The sequence below is a fragment of the Salmo trutta genome, chromosome 1, assembly GCF_901001165.1.
Source record: "Salmo trutta chromosome 1, fSalTru1.1, whole genome shotgun sequence".
Taxonomy (NCBI): domain Eukaryota; kingdom Metazoa; phylum Chordata; class Actinopteri; order Salmoniformes; family Salmonidae; genus Salmo; species Salmo trutta.
This window is the reverse complement of record NC_042957.1, coordinates 62,424,770-62,451,008: the sequence shown is the minus strand read 5'-3', so window position 1 is coordinate 62,451,008 and position 26,239 is coordinate 62,424,770. Positions and strand designations below refer to the sequence as shown.

Genomic DNA, 26,239 nt, shown 5'->3' with positions numbered 1-26,239 from the left:
TCAATAAAAGTGACTCCAAAATGACACAGTACATTATTTACCATTTATTTTATTGGGCACAAAAACTATCTGAAACACAACCAAAACAAACAGCAAATGCATTGAACAAATTTGTAGAGTCACAAGCTTAATGTAATTATTGTGTGCTCGGAATTTGGGACCAAATACTAAACTATAATAAGCAGATTTGACTACTTTAATATACTGTACTGTATAATAAGCAGATTTGTAAAATTGGGGGACAATGTACAGAAAGTGCTGTAATTTCTAAATGGGTCACCAGATATAGATGAAAATTCCCTTGTATTAAAGTTGATAGTGTGCATTTTAACCTCATTGTCATTGAATCATTTAAAATCTAAAATGCTGGAGTCCAGAGCCAAATCCACCAAAATTGTGTCTCTGTCCCAATACTTTTGTAGCTCACTATATATACAGTATATTTCTGTGTGCAAGCGTGCGTACATTGCTGTTGTACATTTTTCAAGGAAGTGTATTTGTGGCCCTGGCAGTTGCTGGACAGTCTCAGTGCCACAGGTGTGGTATCAAGGGGATAGAGAGAGAGGAAGCTGCTTTTGCATTATACTATTATTAGACAAGTTAGAGAACCAAGAAACCACCTCAGATCAACTGATAACAGAATGTTGAAGTCTTAGTTGTGTATTACAGATATCCTAACATTGTTTTAATCTGTCCTGGGAGGAACTACAACTGTAAATTGGCTCCATAGATAACTCTGCCAAGCAGAAACACTCCAATCAGTAATGTATTTGTATATAGGATGTGTCGTTGGCCCAGTGTTAGCATCCAGTGGATGTCTCAGTAAAAAGACAACAACTTAAAGTGAAAAAGGACACACAGACATCACAGTATACACTTATATTTTAAGATACTGTACAATATAAATCAATGAATTAAAAATAACATATCACCACAATGCTTGAATAATATTGAGAACAACAATACTAATCAATCATAATCAATAATGTATTGGATATATACATAACATTATTACTGAAGAACACTATGCTATAACCATCACAGACCATTATCTTTCTAATCTAGACACATCTATCTCTGCAGTCCATCATGTGTTCTTCACTGCTTCATCTGAAAGGAGGCAGACAGATGCAGGTTATTACAATAAACAGCAAAGTGGAACAAAGTATGTTACCTTTGGCCCACAAAGAGTTTCTCACCTCTCCTCCGTGTATATAATCATATTTGGAAGGGAAAGGAACAACTCTCGCTCACAATCAAATCAAATCAAATGTTATTGGTCACACACATATTTAGCAGATGTTAATGGGGGTGTAGTGAAATGCTCGTGTTCAATTAAACACTTGATACATAATTTGTTTTATTTAAAATCGTGACGTTTCAGCTGCCAATGGCCTTCATCAGAAGTATACAGTCACATGAAATAAGTGGTGTCAGTACCTTGACCAGGCTGAGTACTGTGCTGTAGGTGAGAGAGAGAAGAAAGAGGATGATGAAGGAGGAGGTGGTGGACCACAGGCTGCTGAACTCATCCTCATCGTTGTCTGTGCAGCTCAGAGCGAAGCCCGCCTCAGGCTCAGTCAGTAGGATGTTCGCTGAGAACAGGGAGACAGGTGGTGAGAAAGGGACATACACTTGCGTCTGCATGTATGTGTGTGTATTTGTGTGTGTGTTTGTGTGTGTGTGTTTATGTGTGTTCATTTGTGTCTGTGTGTTCATGTTTGTCTGTGCATTGTCAGCCTGTATTGTATTAGTCTTTATCATATTTTATCAAATACAGCTACTTGAGTTCAAATGATATGTGCACACACAGACACACACATCAACCCACAGAGAACACATAACACTGATCTGTGCAGACTCATGCACACCCACTGACATTATTTAAAACTACACCAATACACTAAGTAGTACATCCATGACCATCTTACTGTAAGCATAGTACTGCTATGTAGGCTATTCAGTACTGTTGTCTTTTCATGACAAAACAATTTTCTTCATTCTGTTTTTATATATACAATAGACCAGTATATTTTTCTAAGACTTGAAGTAATTGATATACGAACACCAAACCATGTGATCTCATATGCGGTATTGTTTATTAGCCAGCCTCCACATTAGGAAGACACATTGAACAAAGGACAACACTGGCAACACAAGACTGTGCATTAGGACTGACATTTTACAAAACAGTAGACTGGACAATATCACATTAGACAATATGTTTACAGTCAACAAAACAATGACAACACTAACATGTTAACTTTAACTCAACAAGGACAACAATAAATTACATATTTGAGGACAGCAGAGCACAAACCTGGTAATTGGCTATTCTGACCCACAGAGGAGTCAATAAGGAGACACAACGACACAAAACACACAGATTTATATCACTTGTCTTCACATGAGTTACCCAAGGACTTGGACACACTCCTCTCCTTAAGTGCGGTGTTGTTGTCCGAGCCGGCGTGCTTGACGGCGCATGTGAAAAGCACGTTTGTCTCCCACTCCTTCTTGGTGGTGGTGAAGACGCTGGTGACGGAATAGTTGCCTTTCTGGGTTTTCTGAGGAGGGCTGGTGACTCCCTCCTGGTAATCCTGGCGCTGGCTGCTGTTCACCTGCCACATGATGTAGACATCACAGAGAGACGGGCAGACCACCAGGCACACCAGAGTCACATCCCCCTCCTCCCTGGTGTCTTCCTCCGGGAGAAGGTGGACGGACACTGAAGGGGCTTCACCTGCAAGAGGATTGATTTTAAGGAGAAACGTTACACTCATGTACATGTAGGTACATGTGAACACCAGTATGTGAATATCAGTTTAAAATGAACCTAGTGGTCCTTAACCCTGGTTCTGGAGCAACACAGGGGTGTGCAGGTTTCTGTTCTAGTCCAGCCCTAACACACCTGATTCAACTAAGCAAAGGAGATGATTAGTTAATGATTAGTTGATTTGCTGACTCAGGTGTGTTAGCGCTGGGCTGGAGCAAAAGTCTGCACATCCTGTGCCTCCCCCTCTAGAACCTGGAGTATGTGACCATTTATCACAATCACATTGAGATGTCTCAGTGACCTACTTCCTTTGGTGAAGCTGAGTTCCTGAATGACCGGTGTGTCTTCACCTCTCTTCATGGCAGAACACTGGACTTTGTTCACCTTGGTCCACTCTGTCTGGTCTATGGTCAGAGTACTGACCCTGCTGTTCAGGTTGCCCTTTGATTCAATAGGTTTCAGATCGATGTGATCCGTCTGTTTCCGTCCGTTGACATGCCAGGTGATAGTGGTACCAGACACTGTGTCTTGGTCTGTACCACTGATGACACAGTCCAGCACTGCTTGGTTGACTATGAACACCTTTTTCACACTCGGTGGGTTCAGAGTCACCGTCAGTGGTTCTGAAAGGGGAGAGAAGCAGCGGGAAAGCAGGACATGTTAATGTTACTGATGAGGAACTACACAAAATAATATAGATCTTGTGTGTGAGCATGACATCAATTGTAGTACAGTCTACTCCTATGTACAGACCTGTTTTGGAGATCGTCTTGTTGATGGTTTCTCTCTGGTGCTGCACCAAACAGCTGTACTTGACCTTGTTGTTCCAGTCAGTGTTGGTGACCTTCAGCAGACTGCTGCCTGAGTAGAGGCCTGACAGCTGTAGGCCAACAGTAGGGGTCGGGCCCTCCACCTCCTTGTCATTCTTCTTCCAGGTGACAGTGACTTTGTTGGGGATGAAATCTTCAATTATACACATCAAGTACTGGGTGGTGCCAATGGGTGCCGACAGCAAAGACACTGTTGGAGGGTTTGAGACTGAGTAGCGGGAGGAAAATGTTAGTTTAATCGCTTATTGAAATTAATATTTTCAAAGACGTCCAGGGTAAACACCAGGTATCATTTTATAATCAGGTTTTCTAAACATAAATAGTTTACATCACAAACATTCAAATGCAGTCTTTAGAAAAATAGAACCAACTTCATAGAAAAATACAATATAATGACCACATCTTACTTGGTCTATTGATGACTGCTGTCTTTACAACTCCAGCATGATCCACAGAACAATTGAAAGACTTTGAGATTTCCCAGACATTCTTAGCCACGCGGAGCTGACTGACTCCTGTGTAGGTTCCCCCGCTCTGGACTGCTGGGTATTGGACGAAGTCCGTCAGCGCTTTCCCGCTGTCGTCTGTCCATTTGAAGGTGTGTGAGGAAGGCGAAAAGCCTTTAGCGACACAACCGAGGCTGTAGATGTCGTTAGAAGGGGTTCCACAGTTCATAAGAGGGAATAGGGAAGAGGGGGCTGTGGTTGCTGCAAGAAAGAAAGAAAGGTAACACTTTATTTGAATGTACAGAAATTACCAGGTAACTACTAGGAATTACCATGGTAAAATGGTCATTACCCAGTTATAACCTGAGACCTACTTGTTCATTTAATCTGGCACTATAAGGCACCATTTAATTCCATGTAGTTGCTTGTCTTGTTTTCTTTGATGTGTAACTACCACTACATTTCTAGTTTTATTAGTTCTATGTTCAGGATAGGATACAAATACATCATTTAAAAAACTTACTTGCAGGTTCCTTCTCAACAATGCAACAACAATAAGAAATAGTAAAAGATAAGAATATAAACATAAAGTAACTGGCTCAGTAGAATAAACATTTTAGAAAAGGTAAAATACAGGATGGCACAATTAAATACACATTAACACATTCAATTGCAGACAGATTTACCAGTGGAAACAGAACTGTAAAATAAAACAATGTTCCTCTAATAAAACATTTTAATGTAATTATTTATTTGGATTAAAGTGATGCAAATTAACACTCAATTCAATATAGGCTAAAATTGAGTCTTATTATTATACCCTATAATTGGTTTATGTGTTAGACTCCCATATGAATAGCCTACATTTTCATTTTCACATGGTAATTTTTGACCTAAAGCAAAGCCTACATAATCATCTAATTAAGTGAAAGACTTATGTGGAGAGATGAACAAACAATATACTGCTTTTTCTAGGTGTGCTACACCAACACATTATCCAAGTAATAATGTTTACTTTTCTTCATAAAACAATGATTTATCTACAAACTACAACAATTTGATTGCATTAAAAAAACACACAAAAACAACGGCTTACCTGATGAGACTGTGACCAGTGTCCCTTTCCCCCAATAGTCAAAGTAGCTATACACAGCGTGACAAGGACGTATGCCAATCAATACAAAAACGACCCTCTTTACAGCAATTGGTTTCTACTAATCTTGATAACTCCATCACTAAACCAAAGCAAATTGGTTTGTAAAAAAAATAGGAATAGATGCTGCATTCTAACATAGTCGCACTTCGTCAACAATATGTTTCCACAATATGGATCATTTTCTGTTATTTTTTTCTGAGGAATGAATGTGTTTCTATTTATAAGACTTGAGGAAACAAACTTTTGCGTTATTCTACAACAGCAGAACCTAGAAAATGAGGAACTATTTGACTTTCAAGGAAATAAGCAAATTGAGGTAAACCATTTCTTTAGTGGAACAGGTCTACTTAAGGACATTTTGCATCTGAAAAATGCAAAAGACATATGTTCTTTCTACACACAAAATAGAATGGGAAATTAAACATTTGATGGATATAATACATTAAGTTTGCTTACCTGTTGAGATGGTGACTTGTGTCCCTTTACCCCAGTAGTCAAAGCACCACAGTGCTGTGTCTCCATTCACTGCCTGTACAAAAACCCTGCACCTAAATAGGTCGCTTTAAAGTCATGATACTGAATCCAATAAACATTCAAATAAATGCAATATCGTAATACTATCATACACCTGATTCCATAAGGACAGATGTTGTGAATTCAGTTTTGAATACCTTTTAAAAACTCATGCTCAGGTAAATGTCATGACATGGGGTTATATCAACATCAGATGGTCATTTGAAGAATACTGTATAGTTTCTCCCCATTGTCCCAATCCTCATGCAGATATAATGCAGGTTTTTTCTCCGAGGTTTTTGTACAGCCTCATTTCACTGTGTCCCCCAGCCCATATCACAGTGATATACTTTATATACTATAAAAAAGATACAATGGCTAAAACTATGGAATGTAGCATTACTACAGATTCTTACAGTATTATATTCTCTGTGAGTTGGTGGATTACTCTTCAATGTTTGTGATTATTGTCTGTGACAAAAGGTGTATGCATAGTCAGTTTGTAACAGTTGTTTGCAAATGTATGGATTTATGTCACAGTATAAAACCCAATAACATGGCTCTGACCAAAATCATGTTTATGGGGAGGTTTCATTAGGTTTACATTGGTACCATTGTCCTGGGGTGTGATTATTTCACCTGTTCAGTGTTGATGTGTCCATACAGGAGCAACGGGGTTTTTGTACGGCGTAATATCACTGTGACCCCCATATAGTCACAGTGATACACACCATAACAAAAACCTCCCACCAGTACCACACACCTGCTCTATGAGGATAGCAACACATTCAGATGGTTGTAGATAGGTGATCATACAAATATCTATTATTTCTTTAAAATGTAAAAATATTTTAAACATCAGTTAACGGTTTTGTAAAGTAGTATACATTACATAATTTATTTATTCTTTAGAATTTGAACATTTTACCTAAATCCTGCAGGTACAATGCTTTATAAATGTTACAAACATGTATGAGCCTTTCTTATAATAAGGTTTTCATTTCATCTCACTCAAAATTGTTATTTAGTCAGCATTAGTATGAATGGTTTAACCTTTATAAATAGTTGTTATTTAGTCAACATCATTATGAATGGTTTAACCTTTAATAGATGTTATTTAGTCAGCATCATTATGCATGTCACGGTTGTCGTAGGGTAGAGACCAAGATGCAGCGGGAAAATATATACTCATCTTCTTTTTATTTGGTGAAGAAGGAAAACACAATAAATGTATACAAAACACAAAACTGGACAGTCTTGTCAGGCACACTGCTAAACAAGCACAATCTCCCACAAACTACTAACACAAACCTATTTATAGGACCCTCAATCAGAGGCAACGAGAAAACACCTGCCTCCATTTGAGAGTCCAACCCCCAATTAACTAAACATAGAAATACAAATGACTAGACTGAACATAGAAATACATTAACATAGAACAGTGCCCAAAACCCGGAATAATAAAGCAAACACCCTACTACTAACACAACCAGCCCGAACCACATAAAACAAATACCCCCCTGCCACGTCCTGACCAAACTACAATAACCCCTATACTGGTCAGGACGTGACAGTACCCCCCCCCCCCCCCCCCCCAAAAGGTGCAGACCCCGAATGCACCTCACACAAATAAACAAAAATCACCCCAAAACAAAAATAAATCCCCTAAACTAAAGGGAGGGAAGGGAGGGTGGCTGCCGTCACCGACCGCACTCGTGCATACATCCCCCCCTCCCCAAAACCTCCTACAGTGGAGGTGGCTTAGGCTCGGGCCTAAGACCACCCCCTGACCAGTCCACTCCTCCCAAATACCTCGACATGACACATTACATTTACATTTAAGTCATTTAGCAGACGCTCTCATCCAGAGTGACTTACAAATTGGTGGATTCACCTTATGATATCCAGTGGAACAACCACTTTACAATAGTGCATCTAAATCTTTTGGGGGGGGGGGGGGGTTAGAAGGATTACTTTATCCTATCCCAGGTATTCCTTAAAGAGGTGGGGTTTCAGGTGTCTCCGGAAGGTGGTGATTGACTCCGCTGTCCTGGCGTCGTGAGGGAGCTTGTTCCACCATTGGGGTCACTGTAGACCCTGTACTGTACTCTATGAGCTCTGGACTGTAGGACGTCTCACTCGTTTCCGGACTGTAGGCCGTCTCACTCGGTGCCACACTGTTGCCGGACACTCTGGATGAGGTACTGTTGCCGGACACTCTGGACGAGGTACTGTTGCCGGACACTCTGGACGAGGTACTGTTGCCGGACACTCTGGACGAGGTACTGTTGCCGGACACTCTGGACGAGGTACTGTTGCCGGACACTCTGGACGAGGTACTGTTGCCGGACACTCTGGACGAGGTACTGTTGCCGGACACTCTGGACTGGGACTGGGCTGACACACTAGAAGCCTAATGCGTGGGGCTGGTAGTGGAGATACCAGACTGGAGACACGCACTTTAAGGCTAGTGCGAGGAGCGGGAACAGGCTGAATTGGACTGGGCTGACGCACTGGAGGCCTGGTGCGTGGTGCTGGTATAGGATATACCGGGCCGTGGAGGCGCACTGGCGGTCTCGATCGCACCTCCTGCACAACCCGTCCTGGCTGGATGGAACTAGTAGCCCTGCACAAGCGGAGTGCTGGCACAGGGCGAACTGGGCTGTGCAGGGGCCTGATGGTTGCCGTGCGTAGAGCAGGCGTAGGGTAGCCTGGGCCTAGGAGGCGCACCGGTGGCCAGATGCGCTGCGCAGGCATCCTCCTTCCAGGCTGGATGCCCACTCTAGCACGGCACTTGCGAGAGGCTGGGATCACTCGCACCGGACTGTGCGTGCGCATGGGCGAAATCGTGCACACTTCCGCATACTCCGGCGCTCTCTTCTCCACCTGCTTCCCATAATAAGCACGGGGAGCTGGCTTAGGTCTACTGCCTGGCCTAGCCAAACGACCCGTGTGCCCCCCCCAAAAAATGATTGGGGGTGCCTCTCATGCTTTATCGGCACGTATATAGCTTCATACCGGGGCCGCTCAGCCTTGGCTGCTTCTAGCTCCTCCGGTGGGAGAACATAGTCCCCAGCCTGGTGCCATAGTCCAGCCCCGTCCAGAATCTCCTCCCATGTCCAATTCCCCTGATAGTCCATATAGTTCCTGCGTTGCTCCTTACCCCGCTGCTTGGTCCTTGCTGCTTGGTTGGTGGGAGATTCTGTCACGGTTGTCGTAGGGTTGAGAGCAAGACACAGCGGGAAAATGTACACTCATCTTTTTATTTGGTGAAGAAGGATAACACAATAAACGTATACAAACCACAAACCACAAACCACAAACCACAAATGAACTGGACAGTCTTGTCAGGCACACAGCTAAACAAGCACAATCTCCCACAAACTACTAACACAAACACATACCTATTTATAGGACCCTCAATCAGAGGCAACGAGAAAACACCTGCCTCCAATTGAGAGTCCAACCCCCAATTAACTAAACATAGAAATACATATGACTAGACTGAACATCGAAATACATTAACATAGAACAGTGCCCAAAACCCGGAATAATAAATCAAACACCCTACTACTAACACAACCAGCCCGAACCACATAAAACAAATACCCCCCTGCCACGTCCTGACCAAACTACAATAACAAATAACCCCTATACTGGTCAGGACGTGACAGCATGGTTTAACCTTTAATAGTTGTTATTTAGTCACCATCATTATGAATGATTTAACCTTTAATAGTTTTAATTCCGTCAGCATCATTGTGAATTGTTTAACCTTTAATAGATGTTATTTAGTTAGCATCATTATGAATGGTTTAACCTTTAATAGATGTTATTTAGTCAGCATCATTATGCATGGTTTAACCTTTAATAGTTGTTATTTAGTCAGCATCATTATGAATGATTTAACCTTTAATAGTTGTTATTTAGTCAGCATCATTATGAATGATTTAACCTTTAATAGTTGTTATTTAGTCAGCATCATTGTGAATGGTTTAACCTTTCTGTTTAATACCAGGTGCTCCAGCCCCTTTGGTGCATTTGGATGCTCATCATTTCTATCACTAAAATAACAAAGAACATTTTTATCTTTTAACTTAAAAATATGCTATTAAACTTATTATGAACATTAAACAACTGTGAATGTACATGTACATGTCTAATATTCATGCTTAAAAAATGATTGCAGAAACATTTATTAATTATATTAATTATGTATAAATCTTTTCAGACAGTTTATCTCAAATTCCCAGGATGTGTCCATTTTGACTGCGACAATATGACCTGGGTCATCCTTAGGGAACGATGGTTTCATGAGACAGACATCTTTGTTGTTTTTGTACAGGTCATGCTTTGCGTCACACCACTGTGTGTCATTATATCTGACACAGTCATACACTGCTGTGTCTTCAGTTAGAATTCTCTGCTCTTCTACAATGACTATGTTGTTGGAAGCATCTTTGGAGATGCTGAACCTGCTTTTTAAAGAATCCTTGCAGTTTCTATCGGAGTCACGAATCATTCCATAGCTTTATCTACAGGATGTCTAATCCAGTCTGTGGTATAGCTGTCATCACTGATAGAATACCCAGAGACCTTACAGGTGATGCTCAAAGACTCTCCAGGTTTTACAACCATTGAGATTGGCTGGGTGAGTTCTGGGTCAACAATGCTGCACACACCTCTGGAGGCAAATCAAAAATATACAGTTTGATTATGTTATTGTAAAATATATTCAAAACATAGAATATTATGTTTTGTTTTCAAACTCCTAATCCCTTGAAGGAACTCACAGGAGGCAGCTGCCAGTAGCAGCAGCAGAGATGCAGAGAACAAGGTTTGTGAGGAAGCTGAAATGATGGGAACAATACTTATTTACACCAACTGAGTGAAAGAGAGACAGACTCCTTTTTATATACAGAGAGGGAAATGTATTTGCATAGAAGTCAAAGATTTAGCATTAAATGAGAAGTACAGTGAATAAGTCACTAGTTTCACAGTGACATGTTGAGTAGAACAATAATTTATCATAATAAAAAAATGATCTGTAATAGGATGCAATGACCTGCATTTTGAATGGTTCTGTTCTGCTCGTTGTTTACAGTATATTACAGTATATACTTGGCCCATTACTCTTTTTGCTAACAGCGAAAGTCTGCTATCAGTCTCATCTACTGAACAAAAATACTAACACAACAATGCAACAATTTCAAAGATTTTACTGAGATACATTTCATATAAGTAAATCAGTCAAATTAAATAAATGAATTAGGAGGAGGCTGGAACTGGAACACGCAGTCGTACACGTCGATCCAGAACATCCAAAACATGTTCATTGGGTGACATGTCTGACGAGTATTCAGGCCATGGAAGAAATGGGACATTTTCTGCTTCCTCTAATAAAACATTTTAAAGTAATTATTTATTTGGATTAAAGTGATGCAAATTAACACTCAATTCAATATAGGCTAAAATTGAGTCTTATTATTATACCCTATAATTGGTTTATGTGTTAGACTCCCATATGAATAGCCTACATTTTCATTTTCACATGGTAATTTTTGACCTAAAGCAAAGCCTACATAATCATCTAATTAAGTGAAAGACTTATGTGGAGAGATGAACAAACAATATACTGCTTTTTCTAGGTGTGCTACACCAACACATTATCCAAGTAATAATGTTTACTTTTCTTCATAAAACAATGATTTATCTACAAACTACAACAATTTGATTGCATTAAAAAAACACACAAAAACAACGGCTTACCTGATGAGACTGTGACCAGTGTCCCTTTCCCCCAATAGTCAAAGTAGCTATACACAGCGTGACAAGGACGTATGCCAATCAATACAAAAACGACCCTCTTTACAGCAATTGGTTTCTACTAATCTTGATAACTCCATCACTAAACCAAAGCAAATTGGTTTGTAAAAAAAATAGGAATAGATGCTGCATTCTAACATAGTCGCACTTCGTCAACAATATGTTTCCACAATATGGATCATTTTCTGTTATTTTTTTCTGAGGAATGAATGTGTTTCTATTTATAAGACTTGAGGAAACAAACTTTTGCGTTATTCTACAACAGCAGAACCTAGAAAATGAGGAACTATTTGACTTTCAAGGAAATAAGCAAATTGAGGTAAACCATTTCTTTAGTGGAACAGGTCTACTTAAGGACATTTTGCATCTGAAAAATGCAAAAGACATATGTTCTTTCTACACACAAAATAGAATGGGAAATTAAACATTTGATGGATATAATACATTAAGTTTGCTTACCTGTTGAGATGGTGACTTGTGTCCCTTTACCCCAGTAGTCAAAGCACCACAGTGCTGTGTCTCCATTCACTGCCTGTACAAAAACCCTGCACCTAAATAGGTCGCTTTAAAGTCATGATACTGAATCCAATAAACATTCAAATAAATGCAATATCGTAATACTATCATACACCTGATTCCATAAGGACAGATGTTGTGAATTCAGTTTTGAATACCTTTTAAAAACTCATGCTCAGGTAAATGTCATGACATGGGGTTATATCAACATCAGATGGTCATTTGAAGAATACTGTATAGTTTCTCCCCATTGTCCCAATCCTCATGCAGATATAATGCAGGTTTTTTCTCCGAGGTTTTTGTACAGCCTCATTTCACTGTGTCCCCCAGCCCATATCACAGTGATATACTTTATATACTATAAAAAAGATACAATGGCTAAAACTATGGAATGTAGCATTACTACAGATTCTTACAGTATTATATTCTCTGTGAGTTGGTGGATTACTCTTCAATGTTTGTGATTATTGTCTGTGACAAAAGGTGTATGCATAGTCAGTTTGTAACAGTTGTTTGCAAATGTATGGATTTATGTCACAGTATAAAACCCAATAACATGGCTCTGACCAAAATCATGTTTATGGGGAGGTTTCATTAGGTTTACATTGGTACCATTGTCCTGGGGTGTGATTATTTCACCTGTTCAGTGTTGATGTGTCCATACAGGAGCAACGGGGTTTTTGTACGGCGTAATATCACTGTGACCCCCATATAGTCACAGTGATACACACCATAACAAAAACCTCCCACCAGTACCACACACCTGCTCTATGAGGATAGCAACACATTCAGATGGTTGTAGATAGGTGATCATACAAATATCTATTATTTCTTTAAAATGTAAAAATATTTTAAACATCAGTTAACGGTTTTGTAAAGTAGTATACATTACATAATTTATTTATTCTTTAGAATTTGAACATTTTACCTAAATCCTGCAGGTACAATGCTTTATAAATGTTACAAACATGTATGAGCCTTTCTTATAATAAGGTTTTCATTTCATCTCACTCAAAATTGTTATTTAGTCAGCATTAGTATGAATGGTTTAACCTTTATAAATAGTTGTTATTTAGTCAACATCATTATGAATGGTTTAACCTTTAATAGATGTTATTTAGTCAGCATCATTATGCATGTCACGGTTGTCGTAGGGTAGAGACCAAGATGCAGCGGGAAAATATATACTCATCTTCTTTTTATTTGGTGAAGAAGGAAAACACAATAAATGTATACAAAACACAAAACTGGACAGTCTTGTCAGGCACACTGCTAAACAAGCACAATCTCCCACAAACTACTAACACAAACCTATTTATAGGACCCTCAATCAGAGGCAACGAGAAAACACCTGCCTCCATTTGAGAGTCCAACCCCCAATTAACTAAACATAGAAATACAAATGACTAGACTGAACATAGAAATACATTAACATAGAACAGTGCCCAAAACCCGGAATAATAAAGCAAACACCCTACTACTAACACAACCAGCCCGAACCACATAAAACAAATACCCCCCTGCCACGTCCTGACCAAACTACAATAACCCCTATACTGGTCAGGACGTGACAGTACCCCCCCCCCCCCCCCCCCAAAAGGTGCAGACCCCGAATGCACCTCACACAAATAAACAAAAATCACCCCAAAACAAAAATAAATCCCCTAAACTAAAGGGAGGGAAGGGAGGGTGGCTGCCGTCACCGACCGCACTCGTGCATACATCCCCCCCTCCCCAAAACCTCCTACAGTGGAGGTGGCTTAGGCTCGGGCCTAAGACCACCCCCTGACCAGTCCACTCCTCCCAAATACCTCGACATGACACATTACATTTACATTTAAGTCATTTAGCAGACGCTCTCATCCAGAGTGACTTACAAATTGGTGGATTCACCTTATGATATCCAGTGGAACAACCACTTTACAATAGTGCATCTAAATCTTTTGGGGGGGGGGGGGGTTAGAAGGATTACTTTATCCTATCCCAGGTATTCCTTAAAGAGGTGGGGTTTCAGGTGTCTCCGGAAGGTGGTGATTGACTCCGCTGTCCTGGCGTCGTGAGGGAGCTTGTTCCACCATTGGGGTCACTGTAGACCCTGTACTGTACTCTATGAGCTCTGGACTGTAGGACGTCTCACTCGTTTCCGGACTGTAGGCCGTCTCACTCGGTGCCACACTGTTGCCGGACACTCTGGATGAGGTACTGTTGCCGGACACTCTGGACGAGGTACTGTTGCCGGACACTCTGGACGAGGTACTGTTGCCGGACACTCTGGACGAGGTACTGTTGCCGGACACTCTGGACGAGGTACTGTTGCCGGACACTCTGGACGAGGTACTGTTGCCGGACACTCTGGACGAGGTACTGTTGCCGGACACTCTGGACTGGGACTGGGCTGACACACTAGAAGCCTAATGCGTGGGGCTGGTAGTGGAGATACCAGACTGGAGACACGCACTTTAAGGCTAGTGCGAGGAGCGGGAACAGGCTGAATTGGACTGGGCTGACGCACTGGAGGCCTGGTGCGTGGTGCTGGTATAGGATATACCGGGCCGTGGAGGCGCACTGGCGGTCTCGATCGCACCTCCTGCACAACCCGTCCTGGCTGGATGGAACTAGTAGCCCTGCACAAGCGGAGTGCTGGCACAGGGCGAACTGGGCTGTGCAGGGGCCTGATGGTTGCCGTGCGTAGAGCAGGCGTAGGGTAGCCTGGGCCTAGGAGGCGCACCGGTGGCCAGATGCGCTGCGCAGGCATCCTCCTTCCAGGCTGGATGCCCACTCTAGCACGGCACTTGCGAGAGGCTGGGATCACTCGCACCGGACTGTGCGTGTGCATGGGCGAAATCGTGCACACTTCCGCATACTCCGGCGCTCTCTTCTCCACCTGCTTCCCATAATAAGCACGGGGAGCTGGCTTAGGTCTACTGCCTGGCCTAGCCAAACGACCCGTGTGCCCCCCCCAAAAAATGATTGGGGGTGCCTCTCATGCTTTATCGGCACGTATATAGCTTCATACCGGGGCCGCTCAGCCTTGGCTGCTTCTAGCTCCTCCGGTGGGAGAACATAGTCCCCAGCCTGGTGCCATAGTCCAGCCCCGTCCAGAATCTCCTCCCATGTCCAATTCCCCTGATAGTCCATATAGTTCCTGCGTTGCTCCTTACCCCGCTGCTTGGTCCTTGCTGCTTGGTTGGTGGGAGATTCTGTCACGGTTGTCGTAGGGTTGAGAGCAAGACACAGCGGGAAAATGTACACTCATCTTTTTATTTGGTGAAGAAGGATAACACAATAAACGTATACAAACCACAAACCACAAACCACAAACCACAAATGAACTGGACAGTCTTGTCAGGCACACAGCTAAACAAGCACAATCTCCCACAAACTACTAACACAAACACATACCTATTTATAGGACCCTCAATCAGAGGCAACGAGAAAACACCTGCCTCCAATTGAGAGTCCAACCCCCAATTAACTAAACATAGAAATACATATGACTAGACTGAACATCGAAATACATTAACATAGAACAGTGCCCAAAACCCGGAATAATAAATCAAACACCCTACTACTAACACAACCAGCCCGAACCACATAAAACAAATACCCCCCTGCCACGTCCTGACCAAACTACAATAACAAATAACCCCTATACTGGTCAGGACGTGACAGCATGGTTTAACCTTTAATAGTTGTTATTTAGTCACCATCATTATGAATGATTTAACCTTTAATAGTTTTAATTCCGTCAGCATCATTGTGAATTGTTTAACCTTTAATAGTTGTTATTTAGTCAGCATCATTATGAATGGTTTAACCTTTAATAGATGTTATTTAGTCAGCATCATTATGCATGGTTTAACCTTTAATAGTTGTTATTTAGTCAGCATCATTATGAATGATTTAACCTTTAATAGTTGTTATTTAGTCAGCATCATTATGAATGATTTAACCTTTAATAGTTGTTATTTAGTCAGCATCATTGTGAATGATTTAACCTTTCTGTTTAATACCAGGTGCTCCAGCCCCTTTGGTGCATTTGGATGCTCATCATTTCTATCACTAAAATAACAAAGAACATTTTTATCTTTTAACTTAAAAATATGCTATTAAACTTATTATGAACATTAAACAACTGTGAATTTACATGTACATGTCTAATATTCATGCTTAAAAAATGATTGCAGAAACATTTATTAATTATATTAATTATGTATAAATCTTTTCAGACAGTTTATCTCAAATTCCCAGGATGTGTCCATTTTGACTGCGACAATATGACCTGGGTCATCCTTAGGGAACGATGGTTTCATGAGACAGACATCTTTGTTGTTTTTGTACAGGTCATGCTTTGCGTCACACCACTGTGTGTCATTATATCTGACACAGTCATACACTGCTGTGTCTTCAGTTAGAATTCTCTGCTCTTCTACAATGACTATGTTGTTGGAAGCATCTTTGGAGATGCTGAACCTGCTTTTTAAAGAATCCTTGCAGTTTCTATCGGAGTCACGAATCATTCCATAGCTTTATCTACAGGATGTCTAATCCAGTCTGTGGTATAGCTGTCATCACTGATAGAATACCCAGAGACCTTACAGGTGATGCTCAAAGACTCTCCAGGTTTTACAACCATTGAGATTGGCTGGGTGAGTTCTGGGTCAACAATGCTGCACACACCTCTGGAGGCAAATCAAAAATATACAGTTTGATTATGTTATTGTAAAATATATTCAAAACATAGAATATTATGTTTTGTTTTCAAACTCCTAATCCCTTGAAGGAACTCACAGGAGGCAGCTGCCAGTAGCAGCAGCAGAGATGCAGAGAACAAGGTTTGTGAGGAAGCTGAAATGATGGGAACAATACTTATTTACACCAACTGAGTGAAAGAGAGACAGACTCCTTTTTATATACAGAGAGGGAAATGTATTTGCATAGAAGTCAAAGATTTAGCATTAAATGAGAAGTACAGTGAATAAGTCACTAGTTTCACAGTGACATGTTGAGTAGAACAATAATTTATCATAATAAAAAAATGATCTGTAATAGGATGCAATGACCTGCATTTTGAATGGTTCTGTTCTGCTCGTTGTTTACAGTATATTACAGTATATACTTGGCCCATTACTCTTTTTGCTAACAGCGAAAGTCTGCTATCAGTCTCATCTACTGAACAAAAATACTAACACAACAATGCAACAATTTCAAAGATTTTACTGAGATACATTTCATATAAGTAAATCAGTCAAATTAAATAAATGAATTAGGAGGAGGCTGGAACTGGAACACGCAGTCGTACACGTCGATCCAGAACATCCAAAACATGTTCATTGGGTGACATGTCTGACGAGTATTCAGGCCATGGAAGAAATGGGACATTTTCTGCTTCCAGGACTTGTGTACAGATCCTTGAGACATGGGGCTGTGCATTATCATGCTGAAACTTCCGGCGGATGAATGGCACGACAATGGGCCTTAGGATCTCGTCAAGGTATCTCTGTGCATTAACATTTTCATCGATAAAATGCAATTGTGTTCGTTGTCCGTAGATTATGCCTGCCCATATCATAACCCCACCGCTACCATGGGGCACTCTGTTCACAACGTTGACATCAACAAACAGCTCACCCACACGACGCCATACACATGGTCTGCGGTTGTGAGGCCGGTTGGACGTACTGCCAAGTTCTCTAAATTGACATGGGATGCGGGATTATGGTAGAGATATTAACATTAAATTATCTTGCATCAGCTCTGGTGGACATTCCTGCAGTCAGCATGCCAATTGCACACTCCCTCAAACTTGAGACATCTGTCATTGTGTTGTGTGACAAAACTGCACATTTTAGAGTGGCCTTTCATTGTCTCCAGCACAAGGTGCACAAGTGTAATAATCATACTGTTTAATGAGCTTCTTGATATGCCGAACCTGTCAGGTAGATGGATTATCTTGGCAAAGGAGAAATGCTCACTAATAGGGATGTAAACAAATTTGGGTACAACATTTGAGATAAATAAGCTGTTTGCGCATATGGAGAATTTCTGGGATCCTTTATTTCAGCTCATTAAACATTGGACTAATACTTTACATGTTGCGGTTTTTATTTTTCTTCATTGTATATTTCAGTATACTCAATGAGGACATTCATTTACACCTACCAGTAATTAAAACTCTGAATTGGATTAGGCTCATATACAGGCAAATGTAAATAAGCTGTCTTGAAAAAGATATAAAGCAGAGCCATTTCAGAAGGGAAACCAGAGTGTGGTGGCATCAGCTGTTTGCTTCAGCAGATATTGTACCGATTGGATTCACACTCTAATTACATGAGGTCTATTTAAGTTGACCAATTCTACACATGCTTCCTATATGTCAGATGTCAACACTCCCATGCGCTGGTATCTCTTGCTGCCGTCCTGCTGTAACTAGCTGTTACTCGCTATGCTTGCTGTTTCTGATATCCCACCACCACCCCAGCACAGGATGACAATCTATTGGGATTTATACAATAAACCTGTTCCATTATTGTTCCATTACTCTTTAACATGAATGATCATCACAGTTCTATATGAGAGCATCTTGATTGGCTGCATCACTTCTTGGTATGGCAACAGCACCGCCCTAGATCGCATGGTGCTGCATGGGGTGGTGCGGACAGCCCAGTACATCACTGGGGCCGAACCCCATGCCGTCCAGAACCTCTGTGAAAATAAGGCCCAGAAAATAAATTGTTGAAAGCTCCAGCCACCGAAGCCGTATATTGTTCTCTCTGCTTTCGCTTGGCTGGCAGTAACGATGCATCAAGTCTGACACTAACAGGCTCCTGAACAGCTTCTATCCCCAAGCCATAAGATTGCTAAATAGCTGGAGCTAACAGAATGGCTAGAGCATCCCTGCACATTGTAAATATGGTCTTTGAACTGACTGTATATACGGTAGCTTCTCTTCTTTCCCGTGTTCTTCATATTTCTTATTTTTATTTCTTGTGTGTTTTTGTTCTAACTTATGTTGTGTTTTGTGCTACATTGATAAATGATTACTTCATTGTTAGGTTTGGAGCTTGCAAGAAAGGCATTACACTGTACTTGTGCGCTTAACTTAATTCTGTTTGCTGAAATTTGAAATCTGGTTTCACGCAAATAAGTTCCCCAAATTGAAAGACAAATTAATGGTTTTAGCTGCCTGATTATTAATTTGACAGATTGACTGCATATATTATTAAAACTGTTTTGGGCTTATTTGCCATTGTCAAATGACAATGAATGGCTATAAAGTCTTCATGAGGATATTCATACAGTTATCTTGACAGGTTGTCAGGTTTATTTTATGCTTTTCAAGTGATTTTATAAAAATATTTGGGTTATAATTTACAGTATGATGTGTCTACTCCATCCTATAGTGTTGGTGGGGCCATGGGATTGATGTTAACAGAGACTGGAGATGAGGGTTTTGTACAGCTGCTTCACCAGCTCCAGTCACTGTGTCCAGCACAATAATAAACATCAGTCCTCTGCTTTCAGAATCTTAGCCTCTAAGAACTGTGTGTTTATGGAGACGATCTCACTCAGGATTAACCAGCTTTTCAGGGAGTCTGAGTAGGTAGCAGAGTTTGAACCAGAGTTAATTATACCAATCCAGTCCAGTCTTTTTCCTGGTTGCTGCCTCATCCAGTGCATATAATAGTCTGTAATTGTAAAATCAGATGCTTTACATAATAATTTAACAGTGTCTCCAGGTCTTTTCACCTGAGAAGACTGATCCAACCTGATATCACAACATTTGTTTTTATTTATTTGTATTTAACCTTTAACTGAAACTGAAAAAAGTGCAGATTCACAAAATCAGCCTTGGTGCATTGGATTGAAAATGTTTAAATTAACAAAACTTGGTTACTGTGCTAATCTTGAGATTTGAACAACAAACACCTGCAAAACAAAAACATTTTAATTTTCAGTTGAAGATGTGGCATTTACACTAATATTGAGTTTAACCATGATACTCAGACATTCTTCAGTCACCATGTAGTGTTTAACTTACTGTGTATGGACATCACCATGACAACTCAACTCCAGAGGTTCATTAGTTCCATTGTTCAGTATTAGTTAGTGCAGGGCTCACTGTAATGTTTTACTTACTGTATATGGACATCACCATGACTAATAAACTCCAGACAGTCCTCATTGTTCAGTATTAGTTAGTGCAGGGCTCATTGTAATGTTTAACTTACTGTATATGACTACTAAACTCCAGACAGTCCTCATTTTTCAGTGATAGTCAGGTTAGTGCAGGACTTGTTGTAATGTCAGTCCAAGCTGGCTATAATGAAAATTCCAGAGCTGAGTGTCTGATTATAAAGAGATGAAGGGGGGAGAGACGTTGCATAGACCGCCCTCTAGAGATATAAATGGAGACTGGGATAGAGATATTTTCTGCTCTCCTCCTTGGTTCCCTCCCTCCCCTCAATCTTTCATTCTTCTCTCTGTTTTTCAGATTTTTCAAACGCGATGTTCACACTAGATGTGTGTTTTGTCTTTTTATACAATGCTGAAGAGCTAAGAAACAAGAATATTTCCCTATGTGGGACAATACAATTAGCATTGAATTATATGTATCTCTTACTGCTCATCCCCTCTTGGGAATCTATTGTGGAGTTCCCCAGGGATCTATAATTGGTTCATTACTGGATTTAGTTGGAATGTATTTCTGTATGATGATCACATTAATATAATTCTGTCCAATAAAGATGCTCAAAACATAATCGCTAATATGGAATCTGAATTGCATAAAATGTACTTCTGTGTTAATGTAAATAGTGTGCTTTTCACTGTTTATAATGTGTGTGGATGTTTTCTGTGGATAACATTGATATCAGTGGACAGTGTGTTTTCCACTACTGTTGAGCAGTGTGTTTGTTTAAAGAACAGAAGTGCCTCATTGCCTCTCATACTGTGATCAGTGTTGATCAGTTTTTGTACGGTGCCTCAGCCTCCTGTGTCACTGTGTCTCTGGTACAATAATACACTGCAGATTTGTCTGTCTTCAGGCTTTTCACCTCTAAGTACAGCTGGTTTTTGGAGTTATCTTTAGTGATGGTGAACTGGCCCTGGAGGGACTGAGCAAATATAGTGCCAGTGCCACTGTCAATGCGCCCAATCCACTCTAGTCCATTTCTAACGTATCCAAAGCAGATAGTTCAGAGAAAGTCCAGAGACAGGACAGTGTCACTGACTCTCCAGGTATGTTCACCACTGGCTCAGAAGACATGAGTGACTGCCCCTGAAGAGAGTTTAGATGAGTGTGACCCTCCAGCCAAGTAGCAATAGCTCCTCTCCTGTCTCCTACACTGGACAGAAATAACTCCAGTTAACTCAGGTGCACAGACTGGGAGTGGTTGTCGTGACTGAGGTAGAGGGTCCATGGAGGACAGTTATGTCAGACTCTAATGAAATGGGAGGAGACCTTGGGTCTATGTGAACAGACACACATGTATCTCTTCATGGTCTCTTAGCATTAGTGGTCTAAATTCTATGTCTCCTGGCACTGTTGAGAAAAGTTTTGGTGAAGACTCAAGGTGTACATGTAATAGTAACATAGACAGTTATTGTGCCAAAGTATCAATAAGAAGTTTTATTTTATAGAGCAGTTCATTGATTGATATTATTGATATTGTTATTTTGAATAACGAATGGCCATATCTTGCACTTGTGCTTGATTCACATGCATATTCAGTTTTAGTACAGGTCCTCCTGTCCTGGTTTGTATCACTGTGGTTGTTGAGCACAATAACACACAGCTGTGTCTTCAGTCTGCAGACTCCGTCCTGTTAAAGTTATTGTACTGCTGGATCTGTCTCTGGTGACACTGAACTGGTTTTTCAGCGTATCACTATAATATAAAATGTAACTTGTTTCAGGAAGCTAGGGTATATCGCATCACTTCTTCACAGGAGAGGCATTTGAACATTTTTGTGACAGAAATGCCTTCTGGAACATGTAAACTTTCATGTGCCTTAATAACAAAATTGTATGCCATCTGTAAATATGCCATCTGTAAATATGAATACATTTGTTAAATTACTAGCATAGTTGGTTTAGCCATGAAAAAATGCAGGAACTTTCCCGCTAGCCATGATTGGCTGAGATAACGGATGGGCCAGACATGCCGAGAGATGAGTTCGGCTTGGTCTGCCATGTAAAATGAGCTGGTCAGTATGTGTAGGCAAACCTTTCTAACGCAGCTTTTTTATTTAAAGATATCACGTAGTAGAACTGCAAAGGTGTGTGGAGGACCGAGCTTTGAAATCAGTGGAATTCCCGGTGGAATTAGAGTATGATAGCTAAGGAGATGGAGAAAATTCTGGCGTTTGACTGCAAATATGCATAGGGAGTCAAAAAGAGAACACACAGAAGTCTGTTGTATAAAACACCTGTCTTACATCTTACAACTAAGGGCAACCATGGCATCCGTGACAGACAGGGAGAAGCGTCCATCCATGTATACGGGTAAAATGGATCTAGCTAACTACATTTTCAGATATTATACGTTTCTTATTTTGTCAGAAAGTTGTTTTCATTTCAAGTTAAAGCGTACTGTTAGTTAGCTAGCTAACGTTAGCTGCCTGGCTCGCTAGCTAACGTTACATGTATGATCTGTGCAGTAATATTATTTGTATCTCAGAGCCATTTGCATTGCTAGTTATAGCCTAATGTTAGCTAGCTTGCTAACATTGAACCTGGTTGGGCAGCTACCTGCAGATTCATGCAGAGTAGTAACGTTATGAATTGGGATTATGGTTTAGTGTTTAGCTAACTAGCTAGCTAACTACATGTCTAAACAAAAGACTCCACTACGCAAGTAACCATTTCACTACACCTTCTGTATCCTGTGCATGTAACAAATAAACTGAGATTGTATTTGATATAGTATGTGTTCACCAGCAATGGTAATGTGAAGAACATGACCTGCACCAAAGTATAATTAGGATATAACGTTAGGCCAACGAGAGAGTGTCCAACTGTCAATATACGTAGTATAAACCAGCCGTCAGTCTTAATCTTTGGTTGTTTAGTACATGGCCTCACATGTGAATCCTTAAAGAGATCTTCTTCTTCTTCCATGGTCGAATGGTGTTCGCAACAATTAGATGTGCATTCCGCCACCTACTGAGCGGTTGGATAATAAGGATCCCAAAAAGTAAAACATTTGGGTAAAAAATACATAAAATATCATACCAACAACCCAAAAATTATTTCACTAAACAAAATACACCCGCTTTTCTGTAAAAACCTCATTCTAATCAGGTCCCATGACCTCATTCTAATCAGGTCCCATGCCCCTAATCAGGGACATTTCCTAGCAACAATAGCCGTTATAGTGCTTCAGCCGTGAAGTCTTGGAGCTCCAAAAACCTATCGGCTGCAGATATGATAATATCCAGCTTCTTGGGCTTCTTAGACACTTGTGCTGTACAATTAATCACTGTGGCTATAAATGCAACAAAAATCCACCTTCTTCACTATCGACATGGGTACTGATTCCACATTTGGACCATTGGGGGGGATACAAAAGGCCTCCCTCCAGATTGTAAGGCATTATTGTGAAAATGTGGATCAAATCAAATCAAATTTTATTGGTCACATACACATGGTTAGCAGATGTTAATGCGAGTGTAGCGAAATGCTTGTGCTTCTAGTTCCGACAGTGCAGTAATGTCTAACAAGTAATCTAGCAAATTCACAACAACTACCTTATTCACACAAATGTAAAGGGATGGAACAAGAATATGTACATATAAATATATGGATGAGCGATGGCCGTGCGGCATAGGCAAGATGCAATAGATGGTATAAAATACAGTATATACATATGAGATGAGTAATGTAGGATATGTAAATAATATTAAAGTGGCATTAATTAAAGTGACTAGTGATACCTTTTATTAAATCTACTTATTAAAGTGGCCAGTGATTTGAGTCTGTATGTTGGCAGCAGCCTCCCTGTTAATGATGGCTGTTTAAAAGTCTGATGGCCTTGAGATAGAAGCTGTTTTTCAGTCTATCGGTCCCAGCATTGATGCACCTGTACTGACCTCGCCTTCTGGATGATAGCGGGGTGAATAGGCAGAGCTCGGGTGGTTTTTGTCCTTGATTATCTTTTTGGCCTTCCTGTGACATCGAGTGCTGTAGGTGTCCTGGAGGGCAGGTAGTTTGCCCCCGGTGATGCGTTGTGCATATCACACTACCCTCTGAAGAGCCCAGCGGTTGAGGGCAGTGCAGTTGCCGTACCAGGCAGTGGTACAGCCTGACAGGATGCTCTCGATTGTGCATCTGTAAAAGTTTGTGGCTTTTACGGGACAAGTCAAATTTCTTCAGCATTCTGAGGTTGAAGAGGCACTGTTGTGCTTTCTTCACCACGCTGTCCGTGTGGGTGGACCATTTTCAGTTTGTCCGTGATGTGTACGCCGAGGAACTTAAAACTTTCCACCTTCTCCACTACTGTCCCGTCAATGTGGATAGGGGGGTGCTCCCTCTGCTGTTTCATGAAGTCCACAATCCTCTCCTTTGTTTTGTTGACATTGAGTGAGAGGTTATTTTCCTGACACTACACTCTGAGTGCCCTCACCTCCTCCCTGTAGGCTGTCTCGTCATTGTTCCTAATCAAGCCCACAACTGTTGTGTCGTCTGCAAACTTGATGATTGAGTTGGAGGCGTGCATGGCCACGCAGTCATGGGTGAACAGGGAGTACAGGAGGGGGCAGAGCACGCACCCTTGTGGGGCCCCAGTGTTGAGGATCAGTGAAGTGGAGATGTTGTTTCCTACCTTCATGACATTTTTTTTATTCCCAGTTAAATTGTTTTGTTAAATTTTGCTTCAAATAGAAATTGTGTGAGCAATAATAGGCGTAGTTTACCAAAGCGTAGTTTATATTGTTTAATGGATATATCAGTGAATACCACCTCTTCCAGGGCAACAGGAGACACCATATTTATCTCTATACTCAGACAAAGTTCAGAAGAATCATGTCTAAACCAATTTCGGATGTGGCAAAATGCTAGTGCCTGTAAATACAGTACAATTTAAAGTTTGGTACGGATAGTCCTCCTACCTCTTTCCCTCATTGTATGTTTTTTTCATTTTATCCGGGATAATTTACAGTAGTCCTCAGTCGGGGTCTTGAGAGGAAGTAAGGCTGATTTGGTTAGATAAAGTTTATAATTTGAGATGAAGCTGAATATATCTATGATCTTCAATGCATTTGGGAGCAATTGAGATACATTGTCTAAATATATTAAAATATTGTCTGCGTATATTGAGATGAAGTTATCAATAGATTTGAGGGAAATGTGTGTTATTTCCTTCGATTGACACATTGTCTTGGGCGAGGTGCTCCATGGATAATAAAAATAGCAAAGGTGAAATTGAATCGCTTGTCTGCTGCTTCTAGTGATTCTGAAATTAGCAGAGCAGATATGGCCTGTTATAACTGTGGCTGAGGAATTGGCATATAGCATTTTAATCTAAAGAATGAAATTGGAGACAATTCCCGTATGTTCCAAGACAGACCAGAGATATAACCATTCTAGTCTATCAAAAGCTTTTTCTGCATTAAGAGCATAACAAGCATAACCATGATGGTACCGGTGGATAGGGCTGCCGTCTTAACGGCCCTCAACCAATCATGCTATTTTGTTTGTTTTTTCGCGTTGTTCGTAACTTGTTTTGTACATAATGTTGCTGCTACCGTCTCCTATGACTAAATGAGTTTCTAAACATCAGAACTGGGATTGCTCACCTCAAACTGGATGAATAGTTTTTCTTCAATGAGTCGGACGCGAGGGATTTACTGTTGACACCCAACCAGGCCCCGATCTCCGTGATTTGCTGGAAAAAGAAACGTAGATTTCGAGGCAAAATATCAGGGTGCCTTGTGAGGACCAGGCAACGAGTGGCTAATCTGCCCTTGCCCTCCATTCTGCTCGCTAACGTTCATTCGCTAGAAAATAAATGGGACGAACTGAAAGCACATATATCCTACCAACGGGACATTAAAAACTGTAATATTTTATGTCGTGGATGAACGACAACATTAAGAACACTCTATCGGCAAGACAGAACAGCAGCCTCTGATAAGACACGGGGCGGGGACCTGCGCATTTATGTAAACAACAGTTG

General features: G+C 40.8%; 1 gene segment (V, D, J or C); it reads right to left on the bottom strand.

The window, feature by feature from the left end:
* Positions 1–31: 31 nt before the first annotated feature.
* Positions 32–7,541, bottom strand: LOC115196614 (Ig mu chain C region membrane-bound form-like). The segment is given in 8 exon segments: positions 32–1,110; positions 1,441–1,595; positions 2,417–2,743; positions 3,082–3,399; positions 3,530–3,814; positions 4,014–4,313; positions 5,665–5,768; positions 7,534–7,541. Coding segments are annotated over 8 exon segments (1,509 nt in total).
* Between the last annotated feature and the right edge of the window lie 18,698 nt (positions 7,542–26,239).